Genomic DNA, 18,754 nt, shown 5'->3' with positions numbered 1-18,754 from the left:
AAGAGAAATGGGATGCTGCCTGCTTTTCCCTCAGTTTCACTACCATAAGCTCAGGTGATTCAGTTTGCCCCATAACAGCCAGTATTTACTGCTGCAATACTTTACTCTCCTCTTCAGTGGGGGATCACTTCTCATCTATAATCTTTATAGTAAGATGGACTTTCACCTTCTCTGTTTTCCATGTCCTATCTTCTTGATTCCCCACTCCCCTTGTTTGTATTCCACTTCCTCTGTCCTTATTTTTGTTTCATATCTTCCCATCATCTTCTTTCCTTTGCCACTTGTTTCCCCACTCTCCTCCACTCTTTGCCCTCTTCTACCTAGCTTAGGTTCTTGAATTTTTATCTTCATTCATCTCATTAATGGGTCTGATCCTCCTCTCAAACCACCGTATACCATTGTAACTCCATATGACTTCAGCAAGATCACTCCCAATTTATACTGACGCTCACGCATTATGGAATTATAATTAATTCCACAATGCATAAGCAGGATCACTTATGCATTAGACCATTCCCTTTCCTTCAACAAGGCTAATCAGTTATAATCTGGTTTGCTGTTCAAGGCTGTTATACATTTTTGAATGCTGCAACCTGCTCAAGACTCACTCTCAGTAGTTCAGTGGCAAATCCCAGTATGGTATCTCTCTTATCATGGAAGGGCAAACTATATAAAAGGAGGCATATGATCTGGCAGCTTATTTCCAACATTTCTTACAATGCATACAGAGACACAATTCTCAGGCCTGGTCTACACTTAACAGTTAGGTTCACATACCTGTGGTGCTCAGGCATGTGAAAAATTCACATTGCTGAGCGCCATCGCTATGCCAACCTAATCTACAGTGTAGACATGTCTAGGATGACGGAAAAATTCTTCCATTGACCTAGCTACTGCCACTGGGAAAGGTTGATTATTTAAAGCTATGAAAAAGGTAGGGCTGTCAATTAATCGCAGTTAACTCATGCAATTAACTCAGAAACATTAATTGCGATTAAAAAAATTAATTGCGATTAAGCGCAGTTTTAATCGCACTGTTAAACAAAGGAATACCAATTGAAATTTATTAAATATTTTGGATGTTTTTCTACATTTTCTAATGTATTGATTTCAATTACAACACAGATTACAAAATGTACAGTGCTCACTTTATATTATTTTTATTACAAACATTTGCACTGTAAAAATGATAAAAAAAAATAGTTTTTTTCAATTCACGTCATACAAGTCCGTAGTGCAATCTCTTTATCATGAAAGTGCAATTTACAAATGTAGATTGTTTTTTGTTACATAACTGCTCTCAAAAACAAAACAACGTAAAACTTTAGAGCCTACAAGTCCACTCAGTCCTACATCTTGTTCAGCCAATCGCTCAGACAAACAAGTTTGTTTACATTTATGGGAGATAATGCTGCCTGCTTCTTATTTACAATGTCACCTGAAAATGAGAAAAGACATTTGCATGGTACTTTTGTAGCTGGCATTGCAAGGTATTTACGTGCCAGATATGCGAAACATTCGTATGCCCCTTCATGCTCTGGTCACCATTCCAGAGGACATGCTTCCATGCTGATGACACTAATTAAAAAAAATGCGTTAATTAAATTTGTGACTGAACTCCTTGGGGGAGAATTGTACGTCTCCTGCTCTGTGTTTTACCCACATTCTGCCACATATTTCATGTTATAACAGTCTTGGATGATGACCCAGCATGTTGTTCATTTTAAGAACACTTTCACTGCAGATTTGACAAAACAAAAAGAAATGTGAGATTTCTAAAGATAGCTACAGAACTTGACTCAAGATTTAAGAATTTGAAGTGCCTTCCAAAATCTGATTGGGACGAGACATGGAGCATGTTTTCAGAAGTCTTTGGAAACTACAGAATCCGAACCACCTAAAAAGAAAATCAACCTTCTGCTGGTGGCATCTGACTCAAATGATGAAAATGAACATGCATTGGTCTGCACTGCTTTGGATCATTATTGAGTAGAACCCTTCATCCGCATGGATGCATGTCCCCTGGAATGGTGGATGAAGCATGAACGGACATATGAATCTTTAGCGCATCTGGCATGTAACTATCTTGCAACAACAACTACAACAGTGCCATGAGAATGCCTGTTCTCACTTTCAGGTGCCATTGTAAACAAGAACCGGGCAGCATTATCTCCTGCAAATGTAAACAAACTTGTTTGTCTGAGTGATTGGCTGAACAAGAAGTAGGACTGAGTGGACTTGTAGGCTCTAGTTTTACATTGTTTTGCACACATTCTACACATTCTACATTTGTAAGTTCAACTTTTATGATAAAGAGCTTGCACTACAGTACTTGTATTAAGTGAATTGAAAAATACTATTTCTTTTATTTTTACAGTGAAAATATTTATAATAAAAATAAATATAAAGTGAGCACTGTACACTTTGCATTCTGTGTTGTAAAGGAAATCAATATATGTGAAAATGTGGAGAACACCCAAAAACATTTATATAAATAGTATTCTATTATTAACAGCACGATTAATCGCGATTAATTTTTTAACATCATGCCATTAACCACAATTGATTTTTTTAATCACTTGACAGCCCTAAAAAAAACAAACTTCCGTCGCCGTAGGAAAGGTCTACACTACAGCGGCATAGCTGCACCACCACACCTGTGCCACTTGTAGCACCTGCAATGTAGACATGGCCTCAGAGTAGTCCTCTAATAAGCACAAGAGTGTTCTTTGAAATTATGTGATTCCTTTATCTTTGTGTTTGCCCTGTACCTCAGTCTCTCTGGGTTGTCTTGTCTCACTTCAGTATCATTCATTTCAGGCTGACGCATCTCAGGATTGATGGAAATATTAATTTTCTTTTTTCTCTTTCCGGACATTTTGATTCCAAACCCTATAAAAAGAGATGACTCCATTTGTACAATCCTCTCTTCTCACAATCGCTGCAAATGTCCATTTTCAGCACAAAGACTTTATTCCTATGACCGGATTAAACAGGGATATCTTTTTTAGTCCAGTCTTGTAAATTAGACTCTTCATCCAGAACCGTCCTTTAAAAAGGACTCTTGAAATCTGTTATACCATTCCCCTGGAAAATGTGCAAAGATGGAAATAAAATTATTCCAAAGTTTCTCTCTCTCTCTCTCCCATCACAAATCAAGGACAATATTTAAGACTTCTATCTAAATATACCAACTGTTTTCTGTACAATGGATAAACACTTGGAATCTTACTAGGGAAAAAGACAAAATGTTGACCTTTTCATTTTTATGTGAATCATTTTTCTGGTGTTGGTTTTTGCCCTTCAGTTGTGCATTGCATTGTTGCAAGGATTTAACGTATCTGATTAATGGGGAAAAGAGACTTTCTAAAACTGGCAAAGTGTGGGTGTCATATTTGCATACACATGTGCAGATATTCCTTCTGCTCCTTGTCCTTTCTACTCAGCTAACAAATCTAGTTCATTTGGATTTTCACAACTTCAGCATACTGGCATTCACAAAACCTGTTGTTACTTTTTATCTACTTATGGTTTTTGTATAGCTCCTATGTACCATAGCATCTAAACAATGAGTAAATAATCCAAGTATGTATTCTTAGCCCAACATATTGTACTTTTAAAAAAACTTTTGATGAAATTTCCCTTGAATAAAATAGATAATACAAGATTTAACAAAGTGTTGCAAATTTGGCTGTTTTAACAGATTTGATTTTGATCAAAATACAAGTGTGGAAATTAACAGTCAAAACAATATTAAACAAGCCTGAAACCAGCTTGAGCAGAAGGCTTTATGGAGAACACTGTGATCATAAGAATGTAAAAGTAATGAAAAAAGAGACATTGACTGGTGAGTTAGCCATGAACTGCAAAATCTCTTCCTTTATTCTTTCTCTTTTTGATAGATATGAATTTTTAAAAGGACTACAGATTGGAAATCTTGAAAGATTCAAATGTAGATTTTTAGTTGGCAAGTGCAATGACTGATTTCACCCTTCAAAAGATGATAAAAAAAACAAGCGTTCATGATTAATAATGATACACACTTTTTATAATACCAGTTCAGTCTATACATTTCCATTATTATTTTTCCCAGTAAAACAAAGAGTGGCATACAGAATCCCAACCCTCTGCACAAAAAAGGGTCAGCTGGATGATCCATTCCACAGAGCAGACTCAATTTCCCCATTCACTCTTGCAACAAGCCGTGCCAGATTAAACCAGAATCAAAGGTGGAGGTCGGCGGAAGTGTGACAGGCTGGGGCCCATGTTTCAAAAGCTCCCCAAATTTTGCAAATCTAATCCCACAAATATATGAACCTATTTGGGGCCATATATTTTTCACGGATCCAAGCCAAGTTTACTCTAAAACTTTGGCTGTATTCAATTGTAAGAGTGGTACAATCGGAGAGGCTCAAAATCAATGAAAAGTCAATCTCTGATAAATTAAATGGGGGACCAAATATGGACCTAAAACTTAAAGCTACATTTCAAAGAGAGTATGAGAGCCACCAGTCTTTCACACTGAATCTGAGGCTGTCAATTTTTAAACCACTAGGGAGAAATTTTGCAATTCATGGCTAAGTCATGAGCCAGTATTCATTACATGTATTGAAAGAAGTCTTATGCACACAGTATTCCCTATACCAGGGGTGGCCAAACTACGGCCCGCGGGCTGGATCCGGCCCCTCAGGGCTTTGGATCCGGCCAGCGGGATTGCCCCCCGTGGTGCCACAAGCCACGCGCTGCTCTCAGAAGCAGCCGGCACCACGTCCCTGCAAGCCTGCCCTGGCCCCGGTGCACACCGCTGCCTCCCCAGAGCCCGAACCCCTCTGGCACCCCGCCCCCCAACTCCCTGTCCTAAGCCCCCTGCCTGCACCTCGCACCCCTCCTGCACCCCAACCCCGTGCCCTGAGCTCCCTCCAGCAGTCCGCACCCCTCCTGCACCCCTGAGCCCCCTCCTGCACTCCACAGCCCTCCTGTACCCCAACCCCCTTCCCTGAGCCCCCTCATGCACCCCACACCCCTCCTCTGCCCCAACCCCTTGCCCTGAGCCCGTTCCTGCACCCCACAACCCCTCCCACACTCCAACCCCCAGCCCAGCCCAGCCCTGCATACAATTTCCCCACCCAGATATGGCCCTCGGCCCAAAAAGTTTGCCCACCCCTGCCCTATATTGTTCTTCTATTCAGGGTTTTTTCAGATTAGTCTGGTTTTGGCTACATTAGTTACCACCCTTCAACTTTAATACTGACCACACTAAAAACAAAACAGAATTTTCAGGAATGTTGATGACAATTAGGCCTCTGACTCCTACTGAAAGCTGCTTCGTGTTTTTCAAAATCCCACCCTATACCTTTGATCCATTCCTGGTCCATTTGTCAGTATGTCTTTGGTTGAAGGGAAACGGAATGAGTTTCAAAAATATCATTCTGCTTAAGTCATCAAAAACTGTGGGAACAACCCAAATTGCCATTTCCCATGGGTGTACCGATGCTCTTGTTTCTTTCAAACCTACTCAAAGCTTTGTATGAGCAGAGATTGATAAACATAGCTATAAACCCTAATACAAGGAAAATAAAATCTTTACCAATTACATAAAAGGTCTGTTATTTTATAGATTACTGTGTTTAGGAATAGTAGAGGGATTTTGATGTTGTTTTATTTCTCAACATGCACAATTAAAGGCAGGGTAAACAAGGTATAATCAAGCAAAGAGAAAAAAATGAATTCCCAAACAAAATTTAAAACATTTTAAAATTTCTAAACAAGACAAGGACAAAAGAAGTCAAATTCTGCTTTCGGTTATACCAGTGTAAGTCTGGAGTAACTCTGGTAAAACCAGTGCAGTTACTCTGGAGTTATACTTTTTTACCCAAGATCAAAATCTGGCCCAAAGAGTGTGATTTTAACCTAGAAGCATTATCTCTGGTGTATTGCATTATAGCACTAAAGTGAATGTGGCATTTGAATTCAAATCCAATATTCTGCCGCTGCATGAAAACAATTTAATAATTAAATCATTGGCATTCAGAGATCATTAAGATCTACTTAAACCTACTTAGCACAGATATTAATTTGCCTGGATTTTCACCATGTCCCTTATTAAGCAGGATAACCCATATTCCCACTTCAAAGAAAAAAAGGAATACCTAACCACACAGATCAAGTTCATACTCACTGTGGTCTTCAGGCAGTTTGTGGCTAGGGCCAGATTCACCCCTTGGGCATAATGGGGTGCAATTTGCAGCTCCCCTGTGCCTGTCAGAGTGGCTGCACTGAAGAAGAGATTCAAACCTCAAATACAGGCAGTTGTGATAGCATAGGTGCTCTCCCCTAGGGTTCTGATAGGGAAGGAAAGAGAGGCAAGGATGGTTTGTACCACTGTGCCTTCTCCAGGCTGACTTCCTGCTGTCAGCAACCCACTACTTGGGTTGCACCAGTGTGAACCTGTCCCAGTGCCTCTGGTTAGATCCAGTCAGCAAAGGCTTAGCTGAAAAGATGAGCCTAGCACAACGTGCTGAAGGCTAACAAATTCATGATCTGACACCTGCCAGAATGAGAAAGTTCCACAAACAGGTACCTTCCAACCAAGAACTGCCTGCATCAAGATCATACATCTTAGACAGTCAGCAAAAACACTCAGGCTGATTTCAGCCATCACAAAGGAGATGGCCACACTCTAAACCAGACAAATGTCAAATCACATAGGCCTAGATCCTCAAAGGTATTTAGGCGCCGCACTCCCATGGAAGTGAAATGTCTCCATACCTTTGAGATTCTAGGCCAGAGGGCTTTATGTTAAACTAAAAATAACTTGCATCAGGGAAGCCAGTACAGTTTATGGGATGGAGGTGTGTTCTCATGCCAACCAGCTCCACTGAACAGGCCTTCCACCAAATTAGACAGAGCAGTCTAAATCTTCTGAATCATATGTTTTTAGTTTTTATTTAAATTCCCTAGGGATGAAAATCTGGCCCCTTTAAAGTCAATGAGAATTTTGCCAGAATTTCTCCCTAGATTTTAAAAATCTAAACAAACTGTAACTTCTTTGGGGCAGGGACTGTCTTCCTACATGTCTGTACGCCACGATGAACTCTTCGGTGCAACATGTAATTCTCGGGTCCCTTCTTCACACCTTTGTAGCGGAGCGAGAGATTCCCAAGAGGCCAGGCTTTTATGTGACTGTCCTGATTTCACCGGGGTGGTCCTGTGTGCAGGGCTATTGGCGTTGAACACGATCTCCCGCCAGGGCAATGTTATTACGTCACTGCCAGGGGGTGGTGTTGTCTCATGAGGACATTTCATGACATCACGACTCAACCTGTCCCGGATCAAGGCTGGATTCAACCTGAATGCAAACTGCCTGTCTGCACTGGGCGGGGGGGCAGGGGGAAGGGATGGGGGCACTGGGAGGAGCCAGGGGGGTCTGGTATCCCCAGAGGGCGGCTGGTGTCCCCAGGGCCAGGCTGGGGGCATGGGAGGGGCAGAGCTGGTGATCAGGGGGTGGGGAGCAGGGGGCCCGTGTGGTTTAGGATTAAAGTTGTTACATGTGGTGTCTTTGCAGCACATCGCTGAGTACCGGGGGGTCGCCCCCCCAGGCACATCGCTGAGAATGGGGGGTCGCCCCCCCAGGCACATCGCAGAGTATCGGGGGGCCCCCCCAGGCACATCGCTGAGTTTCGGGAGGGGCCCCCCCAGGCACATCGCTGAGTTTAAGGGGGGGCCCCCGTCCGAGGTGCGCTCCCCCCTGCGAGCCCCCTCCTGACAGCAGGGGGGCCTCACCCTCACATGCTCCGCCTCCCGTTGGCCCCCGGCCCCGCGCCTCGACGCCGCGGCGCTGTCGGTTACCGGCCGGCCCCGCTCGAGTCATGAGGCAGCGCGCGCCCCCGCCCGCTCGCGCCGCCCGCAACGATCCACCGGGCAGGGCGGGGGGTGCCGCGCTCGCGGGGGAGGAGACCCCCCCCCCCACCTCAGGCGGGGTCGGGGAGCAGCGCTTCCCCCCACGCCGGGCGGGGCCGGGGCGCAACACCGTTGGCCTCGCAACTCCCAGCGGCCCAGGCCCCCATCCAGGCGACCGGCCGCGTGCGACGTGCGCACGCGCACACCCGCTCCCCTCGATTGCTCTCGCCTGGCGCTGCTGCGGGGCTTCCGGGGTGGGGAGAAAGGGACGCATGCGCGTTGTCCGTTCTCCTGGCCCAGCGGCTGCTTCTGCCTGGCCGCGGCTGAGCGGGAGCCGCGGGGTCGGAGCGCGCCGCCGCCCCGCCATGTCCGAGGCCTATTTCCCAGTGGGGCCCGGGCTGGGGCCTGAGGAGAATTTCCTGTCGCTGGAAGACATCCTGATGTCCCAGGAGAAGCTACCGGGCCGCGTGGAGGCTGCCCTGCCCCGCCTGGCCGCCGTGCTGGGCAAGGGCGCGGGGGCCGGCCAGAGCGACGGCATCCCGGAGGTAACCCGCCGCCGGGGACTACAGCTCCCGGCAGCCCCCGGGCCCGGCCACGTGACAAGCCGGCGGGCGGGCCGGGAGCTGTGCTCTGTGTCTGCCCGCGGGGCCAGGGCGTGAGCCTGGAGCGGGGCATGCTGGGAAATGCAGTCTCCAGCTTCAGAGTGGTGGCGTGCGGGGTTGCTCGCGTGCTTCGCTGCCGTGGCGGCCGCGTGGAGCTCTCTGCGGGGAGCGGTTTGTAAGGCCCGGCTTGAGAAAGCCCTGGCTGGGGTGATTGAGTGGGGGATGGGACTAGACACCTCCTGAGCTCCCTCCAATCCTGGTCTTCTATGATTTCACCCTCTGTCATGTGTAGCTTTGGCCTGGGTGCGATACATCGCGCTAGGCTCTGCATTTTTGCATTACAGATTGGGGGGCTGCAAACTGCTCTGGGTGGGCACATTTTACCCCCACCCCAGATTCTAATCTGAGATCGGTGGGATATATAGTGAAAATAAAGGGTAATATCTCTTCAAACCAATATCAGAAAATTCTTACTGTAGCATGCCCTCAGCCTGTAGAGTGCATTCACTAAAGCAATGACTGTGACTAGGGTATCTTTTTAAGGGCCTGAAAGTGTTATGCCCATTAAATATTGTAGTGAGGTGAGAATTTTTGGTAGAGAATGTAGTTACTGTTGGTTAGCTGTTTCGTTTAAATTCTAGTTATTGTCTGGGGACCATGCCCTGCAAATAAATTCTGTGTGTAAAATTACTTCCCGGAGGAATCCTAGTGGGGGGGGATCACATAAGCAAAGTTGAACATATATGAAAGTATCTGCAGGATCAGGGGGACTCTGCTTGTAACTTTCCTTACACTGCAATATTGTTTTTTATTTATATATACATCTTACACATGCAGCTGTCTTTCTGTGCCTCATACTTTGGCACCCGTTCTCACAAAAATTTTATGCCTATGGATATTGCCAGTGACAACCAAAAGTCTATGATTTACATTAGTTTCTACTATTGTAGACTGAAATAAAATCACTCTCATGTGGATCTTCAGTATTCATCCGAGTCTCATGTTTATTTGTTATCATGATCGGAGTTCATTTACCTATATTTTGGGGGGGCGGGGGGTTTTCTGTTGTTTGCATGCAGGGTTCAAAGGTGGAAATACCATTGTGGCTAGCAAAAGGGTTGTATGACAACAAACGGAGGATACTTTCAGTGGAACTGCCCAAGATTTACAAGGAAGGCTGGCGGACAGTGTTCAGTGCTGATGCCAATGTTGTTGACCTACATAAAATGGGGCCATTCTACTATGGCTTTGGCTCCCAGCTCCAGAATTTTGACAATCCAGAGAATCCAGAGATAGCTCAGACTATACTGCAGGCAAGTATTTGAACCAAGTCTAGTTCCTTTGTTAGCTTTGGTTTCCTTTTTCTTTGCTGCTGCCTCCTCCATATTTCCTGCAACTTTGCTGTAAACAACATGTAAAAACATGATTCTAGCTTGAGTAAGGACTGCAAGATCAGGCCCTCTGACCTCAGATGTGCATATTCAGATCCCAGAAAATTCAGTAAGATTCATATGTATGCATCCAGGAGCCGAATTTGGTCCTGTGAGTTTTGTACAAGGAACATGATGACTTCTAGAAGAGGAACTACTTTGATGCATCACTTCTTAGTAACAGAAAATGCAAAGCATCTGTCAGAGATTGTACCTCTGGGGCATCCTGTTGGGGTGACAGTGGGCACCTCTGTGGTCCCAGACATCATCTCTGGCTGTACGTGTTGCGATTTTTCTGGTTCAGAGTGCAGGGTTTAGTCCCCTGGTTGTATATCTGAGGGACGCTGCTCCCCCCCCCACCCACTCACTCCTTGGTATAACAGCATCCAAAACAAAAAAGGCAAACAAAATAATCCTGCAGTACAGGCTCACCCCATTGTTCTCTGCAAGGCAAAAGTTAAATAGTCTCTGTGAAGAGGGTGGAGGGGGTCCAGGGTCTTAACTGGCTGCGTGTCTGAGGGACTCAGGCTGAGTGCCTGAGACTGTAATAGAAAATAAAGTAAAGATGGTCCCTTTACTGGTCAAGTTGGCAGAGGTTCATAAGCAGCCCCTGCACTATGAGCCCCGGGAGCTCCGCTTTCCTCCGAGTGCCACATTGCCCTGAGCAGGGATACTCCCCTGTAAGGACCTACTCATCTCCAGGCTTGACAGGCTTTGGGTGTGCTGGGCTGGGTGCTGATTGTGCCTAGAAGAGCTCTCTAACCCCTTCCTGACTGGAGTGAGGATCTGCCCCACCACAGTGTCCCTCCTCCTTGTTAATGAGTTGTGTTTTATATATCATGGCATAAATAAACTAATGTTCAAAGAAATGTGTGACTAAAGTACAGAGACCTCACTGAGAGCTTGAAAGTCTTTATTTGGTGCTTGTAGAGCACCCAAATACCAAAGTTTTAGATGCCAAATAAATGTGTATACTAGAAATAATAAATAAAACCCAGTCATTTTGTGACTGGTGCTTCTAAAAGCATAGTTTCCCAAGGAATCTTAAACCCAATTTCCAAAGATTATCAAGAGTTTAACCCTTTGCCTTTCTTTGTACCTTATTATATATATGTTTTTACCCATAGTGGTAGGGGAAAAAAATCTTTTAAATGATCCCATCTTTGTTTAGCTTTTTAAGTGTATTGTTTATGTATTGTATGTTTTTGAGTTGTACTGAATGTGAAAGTGTTTGAGCAGCATCCCAAGTGCTTTGGGGGCAGAGGGAGGTTTGTGTTTGGTAAATGCAATCAGGAGTAGTAGTAATGCCTTTAAAAAGGGGAGTCTCATTTGGCTCAGTTTTGAGAAGAAAAACATTAAGCAGCATTCGCAAAAAGAAAAGGAGTACTTGTGGCACTTTAGAGACTAACCAATCTATTTGAGCATAAGCTTTCGTGAGCTACAGCCAACTTCCGATGAAGTGAGCTATAGCTCACGAAAGCTTATGCTCAAATAAATTGGTTAGTCTCTAAGGTGCCACAAGTACTCCTTTTCTTTTTGCGAATACAGACTAACACGGCTGTTACTCTGAAACCTGTCATTAAGCAGCATTGTAACAAATGCATGACTACAGATTAATGGCCTGCAGCCGAGCAAGGCCCCGTGCTCCAAAACCAGTGACTTCTCCCACTTGAATGGAGGTGGAATTATAGTTATGTTTCAGTAGCCCCGCTCGGTCAGCAACTAGAAGGCAACAATCACACTTGACCAATCGAATTCCACCCAGTGATACACACATTTTCCAGCCAGGATTTTGTATACTCCTCCATCCACCCCAGTTAGGTAAAGCTTATCCTTGAGTACATTGAGTTCACCACCAACAGGTGCTAGCCCAGAACAAATCCTTGACTGCATAGATACAGACAACATAGGGACTAGAACCCTGGATCTTTCAGCTCCTAAGCAAAGGTTCTAGCACCTGAGTTCAAGAAGAATCTCCCTTAGCCTTTGGTAATTCTGCTTTTCTCCCTTAGACATTTATTGGCCGTTTCCGTCGCATCATGGACTCCTCCCAGAATGCCTACAACGAGGACACCTCTGCACTGGTGGCACGGCTGGATGAACTGGAACGAGCGTTGTTTCGAGCTGGTCAGAAAGGGCTGAATGACTTTCAGTGCTGGGAGAAGGGGCAGGCTTCTCAGATCACAGCTTCCAGCCTGGTGCAAAATTACAGGAAGAGAAAATTCACGGATATGGATGGTTGACGGCATGAAGGACACAAAACTGCTACAGGGGATACTGAGGTACTCTGTGTCAGAGAGAAGAGAGACCAGCCAATCTTGGAAAGGGACAGACTCTCCTCCCAGTTTAACTGAAGTTCTTCTGTGCAGCATCTTCAGATTAGAACAAAGAACATTTTAGACTAAAGGATGAGTATAACAAGAATACATCACAAAATTGTTTTACAGCGCTCACATCCTTCTCCCATGGATTTATGGTAATAGTTTTGGGCTTCATATCTGAGTGGATATAAAAGGCTCTTCTGAAAGAGGATCATTTAATATTTACTGTATTTATCATCTAAATAGATCTGGAATTGTAAATAGGGATTCTGAAAATGTAGTTTCAACTCTTTCACCCCCACCTCAAATCCCACCTTCCCCACACATACCCCAGTGTGTTGACCATGAACAGCTGTTTCCAGCTTCATGATTCCACAGGACATCCCCGTAACATGAAGGGAAGAGTGGTATAGACTGCATTGTGTTATCCCTTTCTCTCGTGCTATGTCTTAATGCACCAGTACAAATGTCTTTGTTAGGGATAAGCACCTGCTTTTAGCTGATTCTTTTGCGGCTTTAGTTTCGTATGTGATTTTAATGCTTGTCATTTGTACAGTAGAGACTGCCTTCTGTTTGTCCACACAGCAGTTGAAGTGTTGCTGCAAACTTAATGCACCCTGCTTCCACCTCCCACTGCCACTACTATGCCTCATACCTGCAAAGCCCACCTCTGGGCAGCAGGTGGGAATGGAGAGCCCATTCACTCCTAGATGCATGGTGGTTTTTGTGATATGGACACCCAGTTCATGGAAGAAGTTATCCTGATTTCTAGTTTTGGCTAATTGTGAAGGGGCAGAGCTAATGCGTTGTTTGTTTCCTTCTGATCTATTGTTATTTCCTCTCTGGAAATGCCATTCTTACTATTGGAAGCGAATGGAATTAGAACTCATTAAACAGCACAAGGGTTGCTCTATGGAGATGTCCTCAAAATGTAGCTTTGCTTGTGAGTCACGTTGGAGGGCTCTAGAAAGCTACTCCTGGGACCATTGGAATTGGTATTCTTGGGACAAGTCATTAGAAACTATCTGGGTGTTTCTTAGCCTTCCCTGGGAGGAAGCCCTTTAAAAAGTAACTAATGAGGGCCCTTATCCTGAGAGGTGCTGAGCATTCACAGTGACTGTTGACTTGATTAGTAGCTGTGGATGTTAATCAGAATTTCAGCGTCTCTTGGGATCAGGCCCATGGAGAGCAAAATTTTGTGTGGGCCACTTGTTCTTGGATGTTTAATGTAATTGTTGGCTAAGGGATCCCCCACAATGGGCGACTAGCCATTCTTTGGGCCTCAGGAGTGAAAGCTCTGCCTCTGCAGTCAGTCAGAAGGGATACTGAGTGCTGGATACGGCAGCGTCTTCCACTTGCCATGGTCTCTGAAGTGTACAGGGCAACCTGTCCTACTGCAGGAGACTAAGCAGCAGCTAGTGGAATATGAAGAGGGAGTTCAAGCATGCACATTATTAAATGCCACTGTGCTAACGGACAGCATGCTGTGAAAATGATGCATTTTTTATAAGAAACTAATTTTAGCCTGGAGTTTGTATATTTTCTATTTGGGGATTTCTGTGCTGAATAAATGAGTGTTTCACATGGAATAAGTTCTTCACACAGTGTGTCTCTGTAATTGCCCTGCTGCTGAGAATCAGTCCTAGCCAGGAGACGAATGCTAACCCTGTGGCTAAGGTTTCTGAATAGCCAAAGTCTTGCTGCAAGAACCCACCGTGTTCTTCACACAGCTCCCAAACACAGGAGTATTACATTTATACACTTCTGCTGGCGTAGCAACGTCTTCCATTTGACTCCTAGCTCCACTGAGACAATCCTAGCCACGAGTCACATTAGAGACACTGCTAGGTTGCTAGAAGGCTCCAACCTTTAATTCTGTTTTAAAAAAAAAAAAAAATAAAACCCAAGTGACAGAAATGTGTCAGTATTTATGCTTAGATTTTGGATTTTATTTTTTTTTTTTAATTCCAGGGAAACTATTTGATGTTTTGGATGTAACCATTCTCTTGCAGCATGTGAAATTGACTGATGATTATAATACTGTACAGCATTCACTGTATATAGTGCTTCTGTTCAAACACTTTCCAAATATTAACTAATGAATTCTCACGATCCCACTGTGAGGAAGGGAAGTATTATCCTCAGTTCCCAGAGGGGTAAACTGAGGCACAGATGTATGAGACACACCAAAGGTCAAACAGCAACATGATGGCAGAGCCAGAAATGGAATCTCTGTCCTGACTCCTATTCAGTGCTCTAACCACTAGAATGCAGGCACTCCCAAATAAGAGCAAAACGGGCGCAATCTGTTTTCATTGTCCAAGTTGAGTGAAGTGAAAACAGAAACCAATCAGCATATGTAATTAAAAGTAATTTAGGTTTTAAAAACCCAGTTTTAAAGGGGGCAGCATCGACTTGAAATCTAGTCTGTTTGCCAAACAACACGCGCTCCCTAAATTCTTTTACCAATTTTTGAGGCATGTTTTTTAAAAAAATTGTTTTCTCTCAAGCAGCAAAGACATTGAAATGACTGCACAAAATGCTGTCAAATGCACAAAATGAACAAATTAAAAAATTACTATTGGGAGCGAATGGAATTAGAGCTCATTAAACAGCACAAGGGTTGCTCTATGGAGATGTCCTCAAAATGTAGCTTTGCTTGTGAGTCACGAGGGTTTTTTTCTCTAACCGCTTTCAGTAATCTTAGATATACTTGTGACAGTAGTCGATACAAAATGTTCACATAGACGTGGTGGGGTTTTTTGTTTTTGGTTTTTTCCCCATAGATAAATGTTCCTTTGATACTTTCAGGTGTTGTTAGTAAACACGATAGGACTTTTTAAAAGAAAACATTATATTTAAACTGACAGCGTCCTCTGAAATTGCAGCCAGCAGTTTGCAGATTTTATGTGCTATTGATTTTCTTGTTATCTTGTATGCCTTATTCTATCCAGAAATACTTCATGGCTGTTCCAGAGACCAGATGCCATTGAGAAGCCTGGTAAGGTATCTGGCTAAGCCTACTGTGTAATTTTGATAAACACAAATTGTACTTCATAATCACGCAGCAGTGAACTAAAGTGAGAAGAGTTTGGATTTGCATACTTGTAAAACAGAAACAATCCCTGGCATTTGACTAACAAAGTTAAGGAGCACATATTTAACAAACCAGCAGAGTGGAAGTTCTCTCTAGAATACTGGCAGCGAATCCCTGTCATAGAATCATAGAATATCAGGGTTGGAAGGGACCTCAGGAGGTCATCTAGTCCAACCCCCTGCTCAAAGCAGGACCAATCCCCAATTAAATCATCCCAGCCAGGGCTTTGTCAAGCCTGACCTTAAAAACTTCTAAGGAAGGAGATTCTACCACCTCCCTAGGTAACGCATTCCAGTGTTTCACCACCCTCCTAGTGAAAAAGTTTTTCCTAATATCCAACCTAAACCTCCCCCACTGCAACTTGAGACCATTACTCCTTGTCCTGTCCTCTTCTACCACTGAGAATAGTCTAGAACCATCCTCTCTGGAACCACCTCTCAGGTAGTTGAAAGCAGCTATCAAATCCCCCCTCATTCTTCTCTTCTGCAGGCTAAACAATCCCAGTTCCCTCAGCCTCTCCTCATAAGTCATGTGTTCCAGATCCCTAATCATTTTTGTCAGAAGTAATGAGTTGGAAAACTCCATGTTTGCACTTAGATTCTCTTTAAACTTTTTATTTATTGCTTCTCAGGTACTTTTCCTTACAGCAGAGGCAGCCACTGAGGCATGATGCCCAATTAAATATAAATAGCTTTTCAACCAACATGCAAAACCACCCCATCCCAGTTCTTTCCTCCTTTTTTACTTCTGTTGCAGCTTCTTCGCCAGCATCTTTGTGCTCTAATCAATGTCTGTCTGTCCTCTGGGCTAGGGTTATTTTTTGTTGGCAGAGAGAAGGTATTGATAACCCAGCTCATGCTCAAATAAATTGGTTAGTCTCTAAGGTGCCACAAGTACTCCTTTTCTTTTTGCGAATACAGACTAACACGGCTGTTCCTCTGAACCCTGCCAGACTGGAAGTAGTAGGTGTAGTCATTCTGATTTCAGTATTGGACATCAATCTCCATAACAGAGAGGTCAAGCTAGATCAAGAAATAGCAACCAGGAAAAGATAAAGCAGAAAGTGGCCCAGACCTTTTAGCACATTCTTTGGCATGAAGGCATCTATTTAACAGGAAGACATTTTAGGGTGGGATTTTTGAAAGCACCAAAGTGAGTTTGGAGCACAAATCCTATTGCAAATCAATGAGGCTTGTGCTCGTAGGTCATTTGAAAATCCCACTGCTGTCCTGGCAAGGTTCTGAGCCGACGCCTACAGGTTAGCCAGTGGCTGAGCCCTACGGCATCAATTTGAGGAGTGAGGTGTGACCCAGGGACTTCTTGGTGCCAACCAGCAGAGAGCACAAAGGATGTATAGGGTTGCACAGGGATCGCCTGGGTCAGATATAGGCATATTAGTTCACCAAAGGGTGACATGTAAAGTCTCTACTGAGAGGCAGTAGCCGACAGGTCTCCATAATCGTTTCAAAATGTTTGCACGGATAATATTTAAGGAGTTACTTATCCATACTGGAAATTGTGTTCTTAAAATCTTAAAGGCAGGGAACCAGGAGATGACATGCCGTGGACAGGTTCTTTTTAGGCAGGGCGTCTCACCAGACAGTTGTCTGGTTATTGTGTATTGTGTGCTTCACAATGGATGCTGATTTACAGACTAAGTCAAATGCTGATTGAGATTGTGAAATCTACAAGAAAAAACAGCCAGCAGGGGGGCATCTGGCTTATGAATAAGGACAGTCAATAATTCTGATGTATCTATGGGTGCAAACAGACACCCTAGATCTTTTACCAAAGAGGCAAGCTAATGGTGTGACTAGTCTCATGAATGGAAGATCACAGCCAAACCTGGCTATAAAACGGTGCAAGGACTTTGGGTGAGCATTGCTTTCTAAGACATGGAAGTGTCTAGGTTCCAGAACATGTTATGATTTTATTTTATATGTAACCATATGTTTTTAGTACTTCTGCTTGCTATCATGTGAATTTCTACACTTTGTTCAATAAACTTTTGTTTTTACTGTAAGTGTTGTGTGTCAAGCAGAGTAGTGATCTGAAGTGGAACTGTTGAGTGGGCATGTACTGCTTCTTTAGAAGCAACAAATCTGTGAATACTGCAAATGGCCAGTGGATCGTTGGCTGGAAACTCTAGGGAGACTCTCAGGGTTGGAGTGTTCCTGCCGCTAACCTGTAGAGAGGTAGCCAGGCTGGCATAGGCCTAGAGGGGATGGTTTGTGTTGCCCATGGCCAGTGGAGTTGGGGAACTGACCCACGGCAGGCACAGATGAAGCTCCCTCATGCTAAGGGCAGATGGTCGCCTCACAACTGTGGGTACCTGCAGGAAGCACCTTCCTTTGATCGTTCGTTTTTTTGTTTTTTTTAAGCAGTGATGTGTCAGAGGTGCTATACTCAAAATTCTAATTGAGCCACTGGCACAATCCAGCTTGATCTGGCACAATCCAGGTCTGAGCCAATCCAACGATGGCACTCGGTAAACCTTTTCTAGATATAAAGTGCCCCAAGCCACATCTGCTCAGAGGATGCATTGTGTAGTGGTTAAAGCACTGCGCGGGGAGTCAGGAGATCTGGGTTCTGTTCATAGCCCCACCACAGTCTCCTTTCGTGACAATGGACAAGTCACATAGGCCTGGATATTTAAAGGTATTTAGGCATTGCCCGTTTTGTCCCTTGGTAAAATGAGGATAATAGCAACCTAAAGGGGGTCGGGCATCTTGTGAGGTTTAACTTACGTTTGAATGCCTGCAATATTTTATAAACATAAGTAAAAAGTATTAATTTGTTGCAATAAATCTGTACCTCAGTGTTTACAATAGGGAAAGGCCCCTGTCTCTGCCAAACTCCAGCGCCTCACTTAGGCGGGGCTCGACAGAGTATGTAAAAGTTACCCCTAGTTAGAAATCATTCTAGGTTCTTTGATCAGCCCAGTAACACGCTTCACTGTTGAACTCTTCTAGAGGTGTGACCCACCTGATCACCATGAGGGCCGGCTTTCTTACACCCTCGCCCTTCTATCCTACCTAAACAGCACCTTGTCACTGCTGCAAAGTGGCCAGAGAAGCAGGGCTGAACTTGCATTTTCTTCTCTTTACGGGTGGTTTTCCCCGAGAGGCAGTACTTCTGCTGGAACAAGCGGAGTCCTAAGCACTTAATATTGCTAATCGTCTTTGGTGAGATTTTGTATGAAACCGATAACATCACAGATTGCACACACTGCTGGAACCACTGCAGGGATGGAAGGGGTGGTGAGTATTGGGGGAGTCTGGCCCACACTAGCATCCAGCGTGACCAATGGTTTCTTTTTCCAAGACTAGCCTTAGAAAGGGATCTCTGTGATGGTTTTGATGTGGCTTTCCATGCTTCCCTGTGAACGGGCAACATGATTTAAAC

General features: G+C 44.3%; 2 protein-coding genes across 12 annotated transcripts in view; one reads left to right on the top strand and one right to left on the bottom strand.

Annotated features, from left to right (window-relative positions):
* Positions 1-8,266, bottom strand: part of LOC125645300 (diacylglycerol O-acyltransferase 1) — a 43,753-nt gene extending 35,487 nt beyond the window's left edge. For 7 of the 10 annotated variants that reach the window (XR_007359278.2, XR_012664534.1, XR_007359279.2 and 4 more), the window contains exons 1-2: positions 7,783-8,266; positions 2,772-2,892 (exon numbers count right to left, since the gene is read on the bottom strand). Coding sequence is in view for 7 of the 10 variants with exons in the window: in XM_048870628.2 (XP_048726585.2) it covers positions 2,772-2,892; positions 7,783-8,266 (605 nt within the window). In the remaining 3 variants the exon portion in view is untranslated. Of the gene's footprint in view, positions 1-2,771; positions 3,088-6,178 lie in introns of all 10 variants that reach the window. The other 3 variants (XM_075118298.1, XM_048870632.2, XM_075118301.1) reach the window with 3 other exon arrangements.
* Positions 8,265-17,372, top strand: GINS3 (GINS complex subunit 3). Of its 2 annotated transcripts, none has more exons than XM_048870647.2 (3): positions 8,265-8,444; positions 9,581-9,814; positions 11,944-17,372. In XM_048870647.2, exons 1-3 carry the CDS (start codon positions 8,265-8,267, stop codon positions 12,172-12,174), a joined length of 645 nt encoding a protein of 214 aa, XP_048726604.1. In that variant the 3' UTR covers positions 12,175-17,372. The 2 variants fall into 2 exon arrangements, with proteins under 2 accessions (XP_048726604.1, XP_048726605.1); XM_048870648.2 differs by lacking the exon at positions 8,265-8,444 and adding an exon at positions 8,456-8,672.
* Positions 17,373-18,754: the final 1,382 nt, after the last annotated feature.

This window comes from Caretta caretta, chromosome 12 (assembly GCF_965140235.1).
Source record: "Caretta caretta isolate rCarCar2 chromosome 12, rCarCar1.hap1, whole genome shotgun sequence".
Taxonomy (NCBI): domain Eukaryota; kingdom Metazoa; phylum Chordata; order Testudines; family Cheloniidae; genus Caretta; species Caretta caretta.
This window is presented reverse-complemented; position numbering and strand designations above follow the sequence as displayed.